We start from the raw sequence: 17,341 nt of genomic DNA on the forward strand, positions 1-17,341 counted from the left end.
AGGACAGCTATTATGGAAGTTTTATTAAAAGTACAATTAGCACAAACTTGGCCATTGTTCCATTATGTTAAATTGTTTAATCATTAGATTAGTCTAACATGCATATTTAAGTTATAAAATGGTTAAATAGGATAAAACCCGTTTCATACGTGTTATTACCACAGAGATCATACATATAGGGCCTTCTGGACCGTGAGACTATGCCAGGTTGTGTAGAGCAAACTATGGGGGTGATTCTGGTTGGCTCGGTAAGCTGCGAAGCTTGCAGCTTAGCCAGCACTAGAGACGCTGCCCACCGCCCTGCAAATCAGCTGATCTTTATCGGAAGCGCGCTCCCGCTGATCTTTTCCTAAATCTTCTTATCTTACATGCTCATGAAAGATCAGAAGATTTAACAAAAGATCCATAGGAAAGCACATTGGATCTTAAGAGAAATCTTTGGTAAAATGTGCGCTTGCCTGAAATCTTTTGTCCAGGGCGGACAAAAGATGTCAAGGCTAATTTATGCCTTGACATCTTTTACGATCGCAGATCTTTCTAGTGTGTGGGCACCTTTAGGCAGCTCCATCACTTATCCTCCCAAAGCAGGAATAAGTCCTGGGACACTACCATCTTCTTCTCTGTCCCTTCTTCTAATAATCTAGGATGTTCCCTGGAAGGTGTGGGGCCTGGGACACATGCCCTCAGGGACCCCTTATTGTGAGGCATCATTCTTATGTAAATGCCCCTTCCCATCTGGGAGGCAGGATTTGCCCATCTGAGTATAGCTGCACTTGGAGGCTGGGGCACTGTCACATTGAGCATTTACAATCATGGTGATGGCTAATAAGATCTGATAAATGATCCATATTGAACAGCAGCACCACCGGTGACCTGGGCCGGGACAATGGAGTGGAGGTGCTCCATTTAAGTCCTGGACCAAGCGGCAACTTAATCCATTGTCTCTAGCAATTTCACCCCTGGGTTGTCAACCTATTGTACCTTTCAACATAATGCAGGGGTAACTAACTCCATTCTTTGAGAGCTACCTACAGTTAATGTTTTTCTGGTTTCCTCACAGAATCAAAAGTGAAGTAATTAGCTCTACCAGTGGAAATGTTAAAATATGTCAGTGAGTAAATTCTAAATACTGAGAGCGGAGTTAACGTCATGCCATTTAGATATAACCATCACATAAAAATCAATAGAAATAGAAATTAATATAAATGTGGTTGCATAATCACTGTTGCTCCTATGTACATAAAAGATGTCATAAACAAACAAAAAAAATATTGGGTGATATTTAATGGAATGCAAGTTTTTCGCACTTTTTAAAATCGCACCATATCGCCTCACATCGCACTTTTTGAAATTGCCTTTTTCCCTGGTAAACCGCATATTTGATGGGACACGAAAATGCGGCCAAAAAGTGCGATGAAGTGCAAAGAGATGCGATGTGGTGCGATGTGATGCGATTTTATGACACATAAATGTGCGATTTTCCCTGCCGGTCATGTGCGAGTTTAGGGCTAACCGGAGTGCGAACTACAACACTGCCTCAGCATGCCAAATAACACCCTAACCTATTGGCCCACCTAAGTCCCCTACATTATGCATCAAACCCCCAATATAAAGGGGCACAGGCGCCATTTTAACCTTTGAAAGGGAGTAAGGACCATGGAGAGGAGAGAAGTGATGTCTGGGAGAGGAGTGGCAGTGAGTGCAGGTGGCAGAGGCAGCAGTGGCCCACTCACAGGCAGCAGCAGCGCCAGAGGAGCCAGGGGGAGATGCAGCAGAGGCATGCTGAGAGGCAGCACTGTGAGAGGGAGAGGCAGCAGTGTGGCAGGCAGCATTGCCATAGCAAGGCTTGGCCCAGCCCGGACCTCGGAGGAGCAGGCACAGCAGGAGGAGATGGAGGAGCCTCTTGCATCCCCATCCCATCCACTAACACAGGACCTCTTCACCACAGTCAGAGGAGGAGCTGCAGAAGGGCCACATCTCTGAGGTCGACTGGCCTGAGGTGGATGGCAGATAGAGGTGAGGAGGAGGGTGAGACTGCCCTGGAGGACGAGGGGGACATGGCCACAGAGGAGCTGGAGGAGGAGGGAGAAAGTGGACACATCCAAAGTGTCCGGAAGGTCCGGTTCTCATATGAGGAAAATGCCACACTAGTCAGGGCTATTATCCCTGTATATGACCGGCTGCTGGGCAAACATAACAACCGAACCACTGCACAGGGGAAGAGGGCCATGTGGGACTCCATTACAGGGGCCGTGAACGCAGTCAGCAGCCACAAACGCACAGTGAGAAATGTGAAAAATAGTTTCAATGATATAAAAAGGCAACTAAAGACCAAAATGGCCACTGAGGTGAAAGAGGCTTGCCGGACTGGAGGAGGAAGCCCCAAACCTGTGTCCTACACCTCCTACGAAAATAAGTTAAAGTGTATCATCCCACCAGAGGTCCTTCCTGGGCTCCATGTGGTGGACACAGATAGGCCACCAACGCCACCCCGAACTGGTAAGTGTGCCCACATTTCATGTACAACATACATTGCAATGTTTTATAACTGTAATGCTCTCGTGTAATGGAAATATAACAATAGTGCTGCTGTGAAACTATATATCCCAGTAAGGTAACCTAGAGAAATTTCATGCTCATAGTTTGAAATTGTTGGTGATGCTGGGCCATGTAGTTCCACACCTGCTGGGTTAGGACAAATGTATATCATATTTTGTTAAAGGTTTACATGGCTGTGGGCCCACACATAGGTGTCATGATGTCATAGCTGAAACGCCTCCATACAGCAGAATTCCTGCCAGTTTTCAGTCATAAGCAATGTTATTATATGTTTAAATAATTTAAAATAAAATAGAGCACATTAATGTACATAAATGATGGGTCACCATCACCCATGTGAGTCTTAGGGGTTATTTTTAACATAAAAAAACATGCTGGTAATAAATGCTGTCCATGCAAGGTCTCTAACGCCTGTCCATCATTTCCTTTGCAGATCATCCATCCCAAAGGGCTACCGCAACACAGCGATCCAGGCAAATGGCTGCAGGTAATCAAAAATAATGTGACAGCATTACACATACAGTACACACACCCATTTTACATGCACAATAGCCTTACATGCACAATAGCCTACATTACATTCATCTCCTGCTGCTACACACCAACAGAAATGAATGTAATGAGAAGCAGCCATTACTCTAATTATGAATAAGTACAAATATAATGCACTGCTATGGTTGAATACTTACCAATTTTTCTGTTCCCACAGGATCATCACAACTAGTCCAACAACCCACACAATCAGTGTAAATGATTGACGAAGATATGGAGATAATCCTCCAGCCCGTCAAATTGTTTTCACCTGATGAAGAAAACATCACTACAGCACAGACTGAAAAGGCATCAACTGTGGTGACACCCAACCAACCCCCACCCAATCACCCCACACACCATCTACCCCTGAACAGATTGCTCACTCATTGCATACATTTAAAAGTAAGCAAATTGAATTCATGTCCATGCAAAGCCATCAAATTGGAAATATTCAAGGCCACATTAGAAACTTGTTTCAACAAGTTAAAACATTGACCAGCAGTGTCCGTGTTGCTGTGGGCACACAAGTCAGGATGGCTACCACCCTGGACACGTACAGTATGTCTGAAATGACTCAGGCCCTACATGAACACAATAGTCAAATTGCCAGCCTTAGTGAAAGTGTTCAAGGGCAAACTCAAGCTATAGGGGCAGCTACATCTACTATTAGTAGTGTCTCCAGTACACCAGTAAGTGGCTCACCCACTTCACCCCCACGTTGGAGTGTTCGAACCAGGGGTGGCCTGGGGTCAGGGGCGAAGGGGGGATGTGCACGTGCTCAGGCATTTGTTATATAACAAATGTGTATTGCTGTTATTGAGCACTTGTAAATTGTATTTTTTTTCCCATGCAAAATGTTGGCCCAGTAAAAGGAGACTATTTTTTCAAGTAAATTAGTAAAGATGTTATTTACCATACATATGTCTCTGTGGTTTCTTATATTTGATAACACTTAAATGCTGTAATGCTATATGCTAATGTGCAGGTATGGGTGTTAACAGTGCTATTTTTGTAGGAAAATAGGTTCAGGAACTGTGGGCGGGGCAGATGTGGGCGGTGATGTGGGTGGAGCTACTAAAGGGCCGGGGCATCAATTGTTGTGGCTGTGAGAGGAGAGGGTTCGTTCGGCTGTCAGAGGGAAGGGAGGTTAGGTAGGCTGCAGGGGGTGTTCGGTTAGATTTAGCAGCACATCCAGCCTCTTCTCCCACTATTACCAGCAGCAAAGAATTCCTTATGTACAAACACTCAGAGCTACTAAAATTTGACCAATGCCCCTGATACTATGCCGCACACCATAATGCCCCTGCACAATATGCTGCACACTGTAATGCCCAACACATTATGCTACACACCGCCATTTCTCTGAAACATGATGCAGCACACCACAATGCCTATGATACTATGCTGCACACTGTAATGCCCCTGATACATTATGCCACACATTGCAATGCCCCTCACACCTAATACATACCTCCCAACTTTTGCAGTGGAGAAAGGAACACCGTATATGTATGTGCGTGGGGCGCAGTTTTGTCGCTGTGAGGGCATGGCCAGTGCTGTGTGAACTGCTGGCCATGCCTTCAGCCCCCCTGCCTGCCTGATTAGACGCATGCACATGCATGTGTCTAATTCCCGCAGGACCGTCCCAAAAAATGGGATGTCACACAAAAATCGATACACACTGACTATGCCACACCACGTTGCCCCCCACAGCAAGGCTTCTAATAAATTATAAATTACCTGCTTGTTGCCAAGGCGGTTAATTTCTGTTGCCAAGGTGGTTAATGTCGGTTTCCAAGGGTTGTTAATGTCCATTACCAAGGGTTAATATGCATTGCCAGGGGTTCTTGCTCGTTGCCAAGGGGGGTTAATGTCCGTTGCCAGGGGTTCTTGCTCATTGCCAAGGGGGGGGGGGAGTTAATGTCCATTGCCAGGGGTTCTTGCTCATTGCCAAGGGGTTAGTATGCATTGCCACGGGTTCTTGCTCGTTGCCAAGGGGGTTAATGTCCGTTGCCAGGGGTTCTTGCTCGTTGCCAAGGGGGGGGGGGAGTTAATGTCCATTGCCCGGGGTTCTTGCTCGTTGCCAAGGGGTTAATATGCATTGCCAGGGGTTATTGGTTGTTGCCAAGGGGTTTATATTTGTTACCAGGGGTTAATGCTCAGTGCCAAAGGGGGTTAATGTCCGTTGCCAGGGGTTCTTGCTTGTTGCCAAGGGGGGGGGGGTTTAATGTCCATTACCAGGGGTTCTTGCTCATTGCCAAGGGGGGGGGTTTAATGTCCATTGCCAGGGGTTCTTGCTCATTGCCAAGGGGTTAATATGCGTTGCCAGGGCTTATTGGATGTTGCCAAGGGGTTAATAATTTTTGCCAGGGGTTAATGCTCGTTGCCAAGGGGATTTTAATTTCCATTGCCAGGGGTTCTTGCTCATTGCCAAGGGGTTAATATGCGTTGTCAGGGCTTATTGGATGTTGCCAAGGGGTAAAGCATTTTTGCCAGGGGTTTTAGCTCGTTGCCAAGGGGGGTTAATTTCCGTTGCCAGGGGTTTTAGCTCGTTGCCAAGGGGTTAATATGTGCCCGGCCACCTGCCCATGAGTTGCTGCTGCTGCCCCTGCCTTACCCTGCACACAATGAGACAGACGCTAGAAGTCATTTTTCACTTCCAGCGTCTGACAGGAAGCACAGCTCTGCAGCGTTACCAGGAAGTCACAGAGCTGTGCTTCCTGTCAGACACTAGAGGTGAACTATGACTTCTAGCGTCTGTCTCACTGTGTGCAGGGGATACCAGGGGCAGCTGACGGGCGGGTGGCCGGACACGCAGCGGCACTTCAGTGGGTCAGGCCGCGGAGGTCCCGGAACGCCGTTCCTGATTACGTCATTTTGCAAAAGAGCTTCAGGAACGGCGTTCCGGGGCGTTCCGGCACAAAAATAGCCCTGGGTGTTAATTGATGTTGTGGGTTTGTTAATAACTTCAATAGGCATACAACATTGTAATAATGTACTTACCAGCATGTAGTCAGCAAGGGATACCTCAGGTTAAGCAGCTTCTGCTCTAGGCCTCTGACTACTCCCCTAAATATTGATGATAATGTATGGTAAATGGTTTATTGTATGTGAACACATTTACAGCAAAGGTACATGGTAGGATAGTGTACACATGTAATTACCTGAGAAGTAGCGCCTGATGATCTCCCTACGCATCAGATCCCCCCTCTGCGTACCCCTCACTACCGTAGGCAAGGTAGTTTCAGCTTCCTGCACGACTGCTGCATTGTCATCCTCAATATAAGACGGTTGGGTAAGGGCTATGTTGTGTAACATGCAGCAAGCCTGGACAATCATCATCACTACTTTTGCTGGGAGGTAAAGCAGTATACCTGATGATCTGTCCAAACACCTGAAATTACTTTTCAGCACCCCAAAGGTGCGTTCCACAACATTGCGAGTGTCAAAGTGTGCTTCGTTCTAGCGCTGCTGTGCAAGGCCTTCTGGGGAACACAGAGGTGTTATGAGCCACTGAAGACACCCATATCCTGCATCACCTTTACAGAAAAGATGAGGCCAGTGCATTAAATGGTAACATATGTACATTGGGGTAACATGAGGAAGTGGGACAACAGCAACATACATAAAAAACTGGTAAAGGAGAGGGACTGCTTCCGCCTATATATTGCACATATCAGAGGGGAGTACAAACTACAGTGCCACTTTAGATGTAAAACAACAGACACATTTGTATATGTTCTAATGTACTAACCAAGTAGCCAGCCCTCTGGCATTTTTTGGTCCTGGAATCGGTCCCAGAGGGCTGAGTGCCGCAGAATATAGGCGTCATGGCAGTTCCCTGGGTAGCCTGAAACCACACTGAGAATTTTTAGGGTAGCATCACATACCACCTGCACGTTCAGAGAGTGCCGCACACGCCTATTGACATAGACGTGTCCCCTCACATGCGGGTCCCAAAGCCCAATGTGGGTGCAATCTATGGCTCCCAGCACGTTTGGAAATGCTGAGAGCCGATAGAAAGCCACCTTAAGGTCCTGCCACTCGGACTCACAACGTGGGAATCTGTATGTGTGCCACAACTTCTTGAAAGCAAATAACACTTGAGTGAAATGCTTAGAGAAAGTGGCTTGTTAGACCCCCAAAGACCATGAGGTCACAGACTGAGTGGAGCCTGTGGCCAAGAAGTAGAGGGCAAACATTAATTTCTGCAGTCCAGACACTGCATAGTTGGCACCCCCGTAAGGATCCAAATCATCTCTCACCTGCTCATATAAGTCCAACAGGTTATTGCGGTTTAGCCTAAACATCCCCACAACCTGTTGATCAGAGAGGGAGTCCAGGTACAGCCTAGCACGATACCTACGTGAGAACGCAGTACTCGGGGTACCTGGATCTGGCGCGCAGCTTCCTCCCTCCTCCTGCGCAGCTCCTCGAAATGGTCAAAATCACAAATAACCAACTCCACACCACTCTGCACAATCTCCATCTCTCAAACCCTCACAGGTGTCCTTAATGATGTTGGGGGTATATGTAGGGTCAGTTTATGAATAGAAATGAGGACACCTGTGAGCAAATTAACCATTTCTGTACTTGACAAAAGTTGCTTCTGGGCCAATTCGCCCATCAGAACCTGGTCTGAAAAAATTGCGATTTTTAGACACCTCAAAAATGCGATTTCCGTTTGCGCATGCCATTAAATAAGCGATTTGTATACTTTAGAATGGGAAAACATCTGGATGCGATAAAAATGCAAATTTTTCCCAGCAAGTGAGAAAGTGTGATTTATCGCAGAAAATGCGTGAATTACGGCACTTAGCGCACCCTATTAAATTGGCGATTAATCACAAAAAAATGCGATACCGCCATTTTGTTGCCTAATTATCGCCAGAAATCACAAAATGCATCCTATTAAATGATATACAAAGATTTATAGTATATTGCTGAGCATGCCAGGGCCATAACTAAGGGTGAGTGAGTGATGCTGCCACACAAGGCCTAGGAAAGAAAGTGTGGGCCCCTATCACTGCTTTCCACATGTGGACAAGGAAAGCTCCACCCTTAGGCAGCTGTCTAGGGGCTCCAGGATATGGGGAGTGTTTGACTAACACAAAAATAAAGATGGCTCTTAGAGAGGCATCCTTGTTTAAGTCAATGCAAATGACAGGTGTTCAACTTTAAAGTTCACCTGATATTCTGTTAACTTGGTATTGGCGTGTATAGTAGGGTGCTGTAAAACCTTGCACCAGCCCTGCCGTTGCGGCCTTCATGCTCCAGCCAGACATTGAAGGTATATGACAGGATGACATGATTATGTAAGGATGCTTAAGTTTGGTTTATTAGGGGGAGTCATAATAGAGGAAACTGAATGTAGGTTCAGTGTTTAAGATTCAATTGTCACGTAAACCACGGATTAAATCAGACTGAAAGTAGTATTTTAGTCACCCGGCCCAAGGCAGTAATTTGGTCCCGCTACATCTACAACCGCCACCCCAGTTGCGGCCCTGTCCAAACCCATACCTCTGTATGGCATTTTTTTTTACTCAGCTTTCTTTTTTTTTTGCACAAATACCCTTTACCCAGAAAAATCCAAATTCCAGAAAGATATTGTATATCATTCTGTAAACACAGATATGAATACCTATTACTTCCTCAACATCATTGTTCCAGTCAACGTGTCAGGGCATATCTGTATGTCACAATACCAAGCTGGACTTATCCCAAAAAATTCTGGTTAGCAATGGAATAAATTGAAGACACAATGGCAGGTATTCAATGCCGGTGCGAGCGGCCGGCGAGGGGGTTAAACTGCGAGGATCACAGAAAACCAGTGATCCTCGCAGTTTAACCCCCGCGCCGGCCGCTCGCACTATGCAACGTTCCGGGGGAATCCTCGCAGTCACAGAACTGCGAGGATTCCCCTAAACTGCGAGAGCCGAGGCTAGTGCAGCAAACTCTCTGTAATTAGCCTCGGCTCTCGCAGCTTTTGGAGGCACATACACAAATTCCCCCTCGCTCAAAAAACGGAGCGAGGGGGAATTTGCGTATGAGGGGGGTCAGTTGAATACTGACAGGGTGAGCGGTGACTGCAAGCAAAAAGTCCTGCTCGCAGTCACCGCTCGCCCACGGCATTGAATATATGCCAATGGGGGAAATTTACTAAGATGTGTATTCTACTTCACATGTGATGTTGCTTTGGGCAACCAATCAGAATCTACTTCTTATTTGTTTAGCACCCTCTATAGTAGACAGGATCTGAGTGTATAGCAACATCACATGTGAAGTAGAATACACATCTTAGTAAATTTCACCCATATATCATCAGCATTGTATGAAGCACTTTCAATATAAATAATCTCAAGCAGTAGTAGTAGTAGTTTGTTTATTTATAAGGCGCCACAAAGTGTCCGCAGCGCCGTACATAGCAAAGAAATAACAAATTACAAGGTAACGTACAGGGTGTGTTGATAAAATACAGTATAAATAGGGGTATAGCTGGTAGAACTAAAATCAGCATCAGTTCTGCAGTAGGTGTCGAAATTGTCGAGGAGACTGAAGTTGAAGTAGAGGAAGGGAAGAACAGGGCAGGAGGACAGGTGAGGTAAAGAGGTAGGGTGAGTACGTGAGGAAGGAGCGCCCTACTCATAAGAGTTAACAGACTAAAAGGAGGTGGGTGGACGAATGAATAACAATAGGATAAGTAGGAACGGATGGAGGGGTAGGGTAGGCAGGATAGGAGGAGCGAAAGAGGTTAGGAGGAGGAGGGATAGGCTAGTCGGAAGAAGTGGGCTTTGAGGGAGAACTTGAAGGAGGGAGGGAGGAGACAGCGTCAAAGAGAGGGGAGGAAACAGCATCAGAGACAGGGGGATGAGACAGCATTAGAGAGAGAGAGAGGGGGAAGGAGATGGCTTCAGAAAAAGACAGCCGGAAAAAGAGAGAGGAGGGGAGAGAGACTGACGAAAGAGAGGGGGAGGCAGAGAGAGAGGGGGGCAAGCATTACCTCATTGCAGCAGTCTTGATTGGGGCACAGCCAGGGGTCTCTTATGGGTTTGGACACTCTAAGGCATTAGGCCACGCCCCCTCAATGTCCACGAATCGCGGGACTGCAGGAAAGCAGCCAGTTGTTTGTGGGAGTGTAGCTTCATCCTCCGTGGCTGAAGACAGGCCGGGGTGAGGAGGGGGAGCAGAGAGCACTGATCTTTAGGTGCAGGGGGAGCTGTGGCCCTAGAAACATCTCTGGCCCCATAGCAGCTGCACACCCCTACACCCTCGGTCGTTATGCCACTGACATTTGAGATTTTGTATGTTTTCAATGTGAAAAGATCTGGATGTAATTTTTGATGAGCAATTTTTTGGCCCCGGCACATGACGTCAGCACCCACCCCCTCTTTGGTGGACTGATAGTCTAAATAGTCACCGGCCATTGAATTATTTCTCTCCCATTCAGCCGCATGTGAGGGGATGTGCTCCCGTACATCCCCTCGCTTGGTACTGAGGGGACTTGGCGGCGGCAGGGGGGGCTTCGGCCAGGAGGTGGGCAGCATTAAGCCGCTCGCTAAGCAGCAAACAACCGCTGCTTAGTGAGTGATCCTGAATCAGGGCCTATGTTTGTTATAACGCATTGCAACTTACTTTTTAAAAATACCCTTCTAAAAAGTCTTGTAGGGGCAAACAAGTCATTGGTAAAGGAAGTGAAGGGAGTTGGGTTTCAATGCATGTATTATGAGTTTCACAAAGCAGTGATTTGCAGAATTTACAGTTCCAAAATTATGCAATTTAATGTAAAAGGTGCCTTTTAAAACCCATGACCAACCAACATCTTTTGCAATCTAACAATCCACGAACAAATTAATTTGACACAAAACACACATTTTGCGGTCATCCACTATGCTAAAAATAAACTCTCGTGCACAAATCTGTGTAAGCAAATTTTCAAACTATGTCATAATAGCTGTCACTGCAGAAAGTGCCACAAACAAGCATACACTAAGTCAGCTAATATAGGCCTGATTAATAAATGTTTTCTTCATCAACGCGATCAAGAAATATCTGACCCCTTAAACTTAAATCCTCTGCTGTGGATACCCAGGGAAATTTGGTGTATCCTATGCAATAGGGCAAGATTAAACCAATATCACTCCCTACCGCCGGATGACCTCCCGACAGTCGATATTCCGGCGGTCAATTTTCCGACAAAGGAATACCCACTGGTAAATGTCCAACAGTCTGGATCGTGAATTACAGGGGCTATTCTCCCTTGTGGGGCTCCATTACCCCCATAGAGGGAAAGAAGAACCTGTGGCCAGCACAGCAAGCCCCTGGTCCTGCAAGGGGCTTCGATGTGATCGCCCCCTGTTGGATGTCACCCATACTTTTACCCCTGATTCCTGATTCTGGACAGCCTAGCTGCTCACCCCTTCACTATGTGGGATTGGCAGGGATCAACATGATTTGAGCCTTTTCCTGAAATGTCTTCTAAATATGCAATGGTCAGCCCACATTCTTTACCATTTATACAAACAAAATCACACATGTTCTGACATGTTTTTCAGAGGGGATTGGAACAAATCCTTGGACTACTTTTTGACTCATCTGGTACCTAATTACAAAGCCACCTCAATACATTAGACATATTTGAGAAAAATTTTAAATCACGCTGAGATAACGGGAGGCATGTCTAGGTGGTTGACCCACTTCCTCCAATTAATTATACAGGTCGAGTATCCCGTATCCGAGTATCCGTTATCCGAATTATTCCGAAATACGGACATTCCAGAAAGTGAAAAAAAATTTTTTTTTTGCTAAAAACTCACTGGGGACATATGTAACAGCATCACTGGGGACATGATATGTAACTGGCACTATATATGTGCAAGACAATGATTGCTTGGCATTCAAATTCAGTGCTGAGATAGTACACACATTAGTACACACATTTTGTTTCACGTTTTGAAACCTTGTTTTTTGAACAATTAAAATATATTTGTGTGTATTTTATGTGGTAATAAAATATATTTGTGTGTATATTATGTGTTTATACAGCATACATGCAAGATACTTCAAAATACATCATTGAAATATTAAAATATTCCGAAATACGGAATAATCCGTTATCCAAAATTCTCCTGGTCCCGAGCATTTTGGATACGGGATACTCAACCTGTACCAGTATTATTAAAAGTACTTTTGTTTTCAGGAAAGGTTTTACAAGCTAGCATGTACACTGAACTCTTCCCGAATGTATTTCCCCCAAAAAAACATTTGTCCCCGAATCAGTGTTTTCAAATGGGAAATTCTGAAACCCATTCCCGCCCAAAATGTCTTTAGAAAGAGGCAGGCACATACAATTGTTTATGGGTCTGTCCTATCATTCAATATTTTTGGCATCTTATTAGGCTTTATGCCGAAACCAAACTCGTCACATTTGTACTTTACATTTTGCCACATAACGTTAAAATGAAGCAACCAATTACAACACCAATATTTGCAAATCTATGGACAAAGAGCCTAATTCTGACTGGATTGCAAAGCACATTTTTTCTCTAATGAAAAAAACCATGTTGTGCTGCAGGTGGGGCAAATGTAATATGTGCAGAGAGATTAAGGGGGGTATTCAATGTGTGCAGATATTTCAGACAATTGAAAATATTGGCACTTTTGGACAAGAGTAGGTTGAATTTACATGCAACCTATACAATCTTTCTGATTGTTGGAAATTTTCTGACGGTCGAAAAACCTGTGGATCGGTGAAAATGGACACTGATTGGGGATAACAGCTGCAGATTCGACAATTTAGCGGCCATTTTCGACAATGCAGATTTGACTATTTATAAAAGTCATCCTTCTGTATTAATATCTAGATTAATCACACCTAGGACTGTAAAAGGCATTTTTGGCTATCTTCATTCGCTTTTTTGACTAGGGCAAATAAATTCCAAGCGATATAGTCAAAATTGCCTTGCCTGCTCAGTCCATGCAATACCGGCCTCATCGAGCCACAAATCGATATCACAAGCAGAGGACACACTGTGATTTTTGCTAACTTTCTATACGGTTTAGACTTTATAGTCATAATTGTAAGCCAAAATTGAACTGTGTGTACACACCTTAAAATACGCAGGAAACAGATTGATACAGTCACCTCTAAAACCATGGTTATACAGACCCACAGGTGTACAGGTGAAATCCCCATTAGTTACATGGAGTAGGAATATAGATGGACATGGTATGGGTGCTTGGGTTGCTTCTGTAAACATTACACTCAAATAAATTACACTTAAAATAACTTAAAAAGCCCTTATGAGCGATATATTTAAAAAATATGGGTAGTGTCTATGCTCAATACCGTTAACGATGCGAGCTCTTACGCATCATTAACCTTTCAGCCCCGGTGTCTAAGCATGCAAGTCAATTTTGGCTATGTAGCCAATAACCTGCATGTTTGGTGGGGTTCCGATAAGTCATTGAACTCCTATCCCAATTCTGCCCTTCGCCACCGTGATGCCAGGGCATATATACTAACATATGCGTCTGGCATCGCGGTGATAGAGACCCCCCGCACACCACATTACAGGTATCGCGGGGGGCCTCCGTCATCGCACCGCAATGCCAGACGCATAGGTCACCTCCCTGCAGCTCCCCTCACACCGGGGACAGCTAAGCAGGCTGTCCCCGGCGCCTCCTCCTCCCCCCTGCAGCCAGAAGGACATCCGGCTGCATTACTAGGGGGAGGAAGGGTTTACCTTCCGGGTCCAGGAGGACCTGATGCAAGGTAAGCCAGAGAAAGGGGTAGAGGAGGGTTGGCGGAGGCGGCGGGTTGGCGTTGGGCGGCGATAGAAGCCCATAGGCTGCCCTGAGGCAGGATTTTAGTACATATAAAAATGCGGTAAACCGGGGGTTTTCGGCTTAGTACATCCCGCCCATTGTGCCTACATTCACATACCTACCAACTTCAGTGACGCTCACCTGAAACTTGGAAAGAGGGAGGGAAAGAGGGACACTTGCATACCAACTTTGGAGAGAAAAGGGAACAAGAAAGGGGGTTACCAACGTAGTGGTGAACTAGGCGCATGATATTAGTTGTTTCTTTATTTCCAAGGAGCAGCTGCTTAGTAGTGGTTATAGCAGACCTCTATGGTTTTATACAACAAAAAGAACAAGCAAGGAAGCCGCGCTTGTATATTGGTAAAAGCTTGCTTGAACTCCCTTTTCCCCTGTGGGACCGGTGGGACACGCATACCCATGCTTGCCTACCTGACCCTCTCCATGCGGAAGAAAATGCTCTGTTTCTGGACTTCCCTGGTAATGTATGATTGCCCTCACCTGTGGGGAGCTAGGTAAAGGTGTTTCACCACAGGTGATAGCAATCATACATTACCAGGGAAGTCCAGGAACAGAGCATTTTCTCCCGCATGGAGAGGGTCAGGTAGGCAAGTATGCGCATACCACCCAACATGGGTGTGGTACAGGGGTCCGACAGTCGGGATCCCGACTGGCCAGACCCAGACAGCATGGTGAGCGCAACTAAGCCCCTTGCGGGCACAGTGGCTCGCTATGCGAGCCACCTATTCTATTCTCCCTCTATGGGGGTCGTGGACCCCCATGAGGGAAAATAGAAGACGGCCGTCGGGAACCCGGCTGTCAGTGTTTTGACAGTCGGGACCACGTCCGGCACCCTCCAACATGACCCTCTCCAGGAGGGACAGAATGCTCTGCTCCTGGACTTCCTTCTTAATTTATGATTACCATCACCTTTCTTGTTAATTAACCTGTTCAAACCAGGTGATGGCAATCAAATTGCTGGGTGTAAGTGACGATACCAGACTTTGAATTGTGTCCCTCCTGGAGAGGTTCATGTTGGGAGGTCCCAAAAATTGTCTCGCAAAAATCAGTACTGTTGGGATGTACGCCTTCACCTCTGACCCCCAATGTGTGTTCCCTAGTGAGGCACTAATAACTGATACTGTGTTTAGACGGGAAGCGGTCATCTATTAGAATGAACTTAGGTCTACAGTCATTAGGTCGACCCCACTAGGTCGACTGGCAGGAAGGTCGACCTGACTTAAGGTCGACATGGGCCAAGGTCGACATGACTTAAGGTCGAATTTGCATAAAGGTCGACATGAGGAAGGTCGACTGGTCATAAGGTCGACATGGGTTTTTCACTGTTTTTTGAGCCGACATGTGCCGACAGGCGGTATTTCATGCCCTACCATCCACTAGGGCGTGGTGGGAGAATAAAATAGTGTGCCGAGCGCAGCGAGGCACCGTGCCCGAAGCATTGCGAGCGAAGGGAGCGATGTTGCGAGATTCTCATTGCCAACTGTGTCCATGTCGACTGTGTCGACATTCGGATAAAAAACAGTGAAAAACCCATGTCGACCTTATGACCAGTCGACCTTCCTCATGTCGACCTTTATGCAAATTCGACCTTAAGTCATGTCGACCTTCCTGCCAGTCGACCTAGTGGGGTCGACCTAATGACTGTAGACCTAAGTTCATTCTGACAGATGTACCGATTCCGTTTAGACAGTCTCTCCACAGATTATTTCTTTATATAGGGCACACATAGTCTACAGCGCTTTACAGGAATATTTAGACATTCACATCACCTTACAATATATACTGTGGCAGTGGCTTAGGCTAGCTGCTTTCCACGCAGCTCTCACCCGGACAACGGGCAGCAGCAGCAGCACACCGACTTTGGAAAAGAGTGTGAGTAATTGGGCATTGGGCAAGCAGCAGCAGCAGGTCATGTGACACTCACCTGCTGACAGGAGGACTGAATGAGAGGAGATGGAGAGTCAGCTGACTGCCAGGGCAGGTCATGTGATGTGTGCCGGTTGTGGGCGGAGCGTCCGTACAGTGAGTCAGAAGTTTCTGTGATATACGGCGGGTAGCGTAGCTGTAGCGGTCTTCTACTCTCTTGTCTTTGATCTCGCAGCTACATACATACAGCACTCAGCGCCAGGGGCTTACCATGTCCGTGCTCACGTCCGTCTTCCAGCACGTAGATAACAACCAGGATCTCTATGTTAAGGTAACACCTGCCATGCTGCATTCGGAATTCTTTCCGCCGTATCCCATAACGTCTGCGGGGTCTATTCGCTCTATGCACTTGTCACTGGCTATGTGACATAACAAACGTGTTGTAGTGGTTCTGCTGTGTGTAGGGATGGGGTGCTGGGGAGGGGCATGGGATAGAAATCCTAGATGGATCCCAAACGCCACATTGACATTGAGGCGCAGATGTGCCAGAAGGTGGTGGTGATGATGATTCTTGCTGGGTGTAAGTGACGATACCAGACTTTTGTTTGGAGAACACCCAATAATGCTTGCCACAATGTATAGTAACTGATTCTATTACATTCTAGGGATGGACATCGAATCGGGCTGTTTCCAATCATTGATGTGGTTTGTTTGTTATTTTTTGACCGATGATCGCGTTTTTACCATTAGATGGTGACATTTCAATGTTTACTTCCATAGGATGGTAAACATTCAGTGGTGTGTCAATGCTTTTGTGGATGCTGCCCCCAGTTGCATCTGCTACATGCTCAGAGGCTTTGCACATTAGCAACATGTTGTTTTCTTGTCTGCCCATGTGCATATCCAACAGTATTTTCTGTTACACTTTTAATGGGATGGTTAGTTGTTATTGCATTAAAAATTTGATGGTGGACTTTTTTGATGTCCGTCTCTATTCCATTCCCATGAGAAATCTCTGCTTACAGAATTACAGTCAAAGTTTTAAGTATATCCATGGCTCTTAGCACAGAAGGATAAATCAAATTGACTCAAGCACTAAGCTGTAAGTTACCTGTAGCTAAGCTTGGCTATACGTAAAACCTGGACTGTTGGGGTGGCTTGAGGACTTCCTATTTGAAACTCTGGCATAAATGTTCTCTGCACATTTGGCTGTAGTGCACAAGACTATGTACACAACCCTTTCCTTACAATGTGACTCTTCAGGTGCTTACACACCTAGTATTTATGGCCGAGGAGTGCTGGCATTGGCAAGTGCATACACAATTGCCAAAGTAGGCAATGAACGACGGCGGTGGGCCCTTGTTAACTATCCGCTCCCTCGTCTGTACCTGCACATACGCCGGAGGGGTCCATTAACGACCTGTGCATTGGCTGTCACTGGGTGCATACACACTGGGCAATAAAATGAGCGAGATTGCTCAAAGTCTAAAAGAAGTTATATCACTCATTTTATTGCCCAGCATGAGGCTTTAGTGCCAGT

General features: G+C 46.0%; 1 protein-coding gene and 1 long non-coding RNA gene across 3 annotated transcripts in view; one reads left to right on the forward strand and one right to left on the reverse strand.

The window, feature by feature from the left end:
* Positions 1-16,209, reverse strand: LOC146080441 (uncharacterized). 2 transcript variants are annotated; one of them, XR_014474880.1, is made up of 5 exons: positions 15,860-16,209; positions 6,258-6,578; positions 6,097-6,162; positions 3,249-3,361; positions 1-3,040 (listed from the first exon to the last, which is right to left on the reverse strand). It is a non-coding gene; the product is annotated as an uncharacterized LOC146080441 (long non-coding RNA). The 2 variants fall into 2 exon arrangements; XR_014474879.1 differs by lacking the exon at positions 15,860-16,209 and having other exon boundaries at positions 6,258-8,838.
* Positions 15,929-17,341, forward strand: part of LOC146080440 (cytosolic non-specific dipeptidase-like) — a 21,193-nt gene continuing 19,780 nt past the window's right edge. The window contains exon 1 of the mRNA XM_083187746.1: positions 15,929-16,132. Coding sequence (XP_083043872.1) covers positions 16,073-16,132 — 60 coding nt within the window. The 5' untranslated portion in view covers positions 15,929-16,072. The remainder of the gene's footprint in view (positions 16,133-17,341) is intronic.

The sequence above is a fragment of the Crinia signifera genome, chromosome 5 (genome assembly GCF_055691185.1).
Source record: "Crinia signifera chromosome 5, ASM5569118v1, whole genome shotgun sequence".
In the NCBI taxonomy this organism is placed as follows: domain Eukaryota; kingdom Metazoa; phylum Chordata; class Amphibia; order Anura; family Myobatrachidae; genus Crinia; species Crinia signifera.